The sequence below is a fragment of the Parus major genome, chromosome 21 (assembly GCF_001522545.3).
Source record: "Parus major isolate Abel chromosome 21, Parus_major1.1, whole genome shotgun sequence".
In the NCBI taxonomy this organism is placed as follows: domain Eukaryota; kingdom Metazoa; phylum Chordata; class Aves; order Passeriformes; family Paridae; genus Parus; species Parus major.
This window is the reverse complement of record NC_031789.1, coordinates 1,210,958-1,211,294: the sequence shown is the minus strand read 5'-3', so window position 1 is coordinate 1,211,294 and position 337 is coordinate 1,210,958. Positions and strand designations below refer to the sequence as shown.

Below are 337 nucleotides of genomic sequence, written 5' to 3'. Positions count from 1 at the left end.
TAAATTCTTTTTGCTATGGGGGCAGTTTTGTGCCCACCCTGTGTGGTTTCCCTAACCCTCATCCTCTCCCCAAACACGGTGTTTGCAGTACCAGTACTGGAACACCAAGGCGCGGCGGAACGAGGTGACGGTGCTGGAGCTGTACGAGGGCACGGAGCAGTACAACGCCACAGCCTTCAGCTCCCTGGACCGGCCCATCCTGCCCCAGGTGCTGCAGCAATCCTACATCTTCCCCTCTGCCATCAGCGCCATGGAGGCCACCATCACCGAGCGCGGCATCACCAGCCGCCACCTGCTCAGTGAGTAGCTGCTCCCTCAAAGGGCAGTGCTGAAATCC

At 59.6% G+C, this 337-nt stretch overlaps 1 protein-coding gene across 1 annotated transcript in view; it reads left to right on the top strand.

The window, feature by feature from the left end:
* EMC1 (ER membrane protein complex subunit 1) overlaps window positions 1-337 on the top strand; it is a 13,822-nt gene that overhangs the window by 10,375 nt on the left and 3,110 nt on the right. Inside the window, exon 19 of the mRNA XM_019008736.2 lies at window positions 69-299. Within this exon, the coding sequence (XP_018864281.1) occupies window positions 69-299 (231 nt within the window). The remainder of the gene's footprint in view (window positions 1-68; window positions 300-337) is intronic.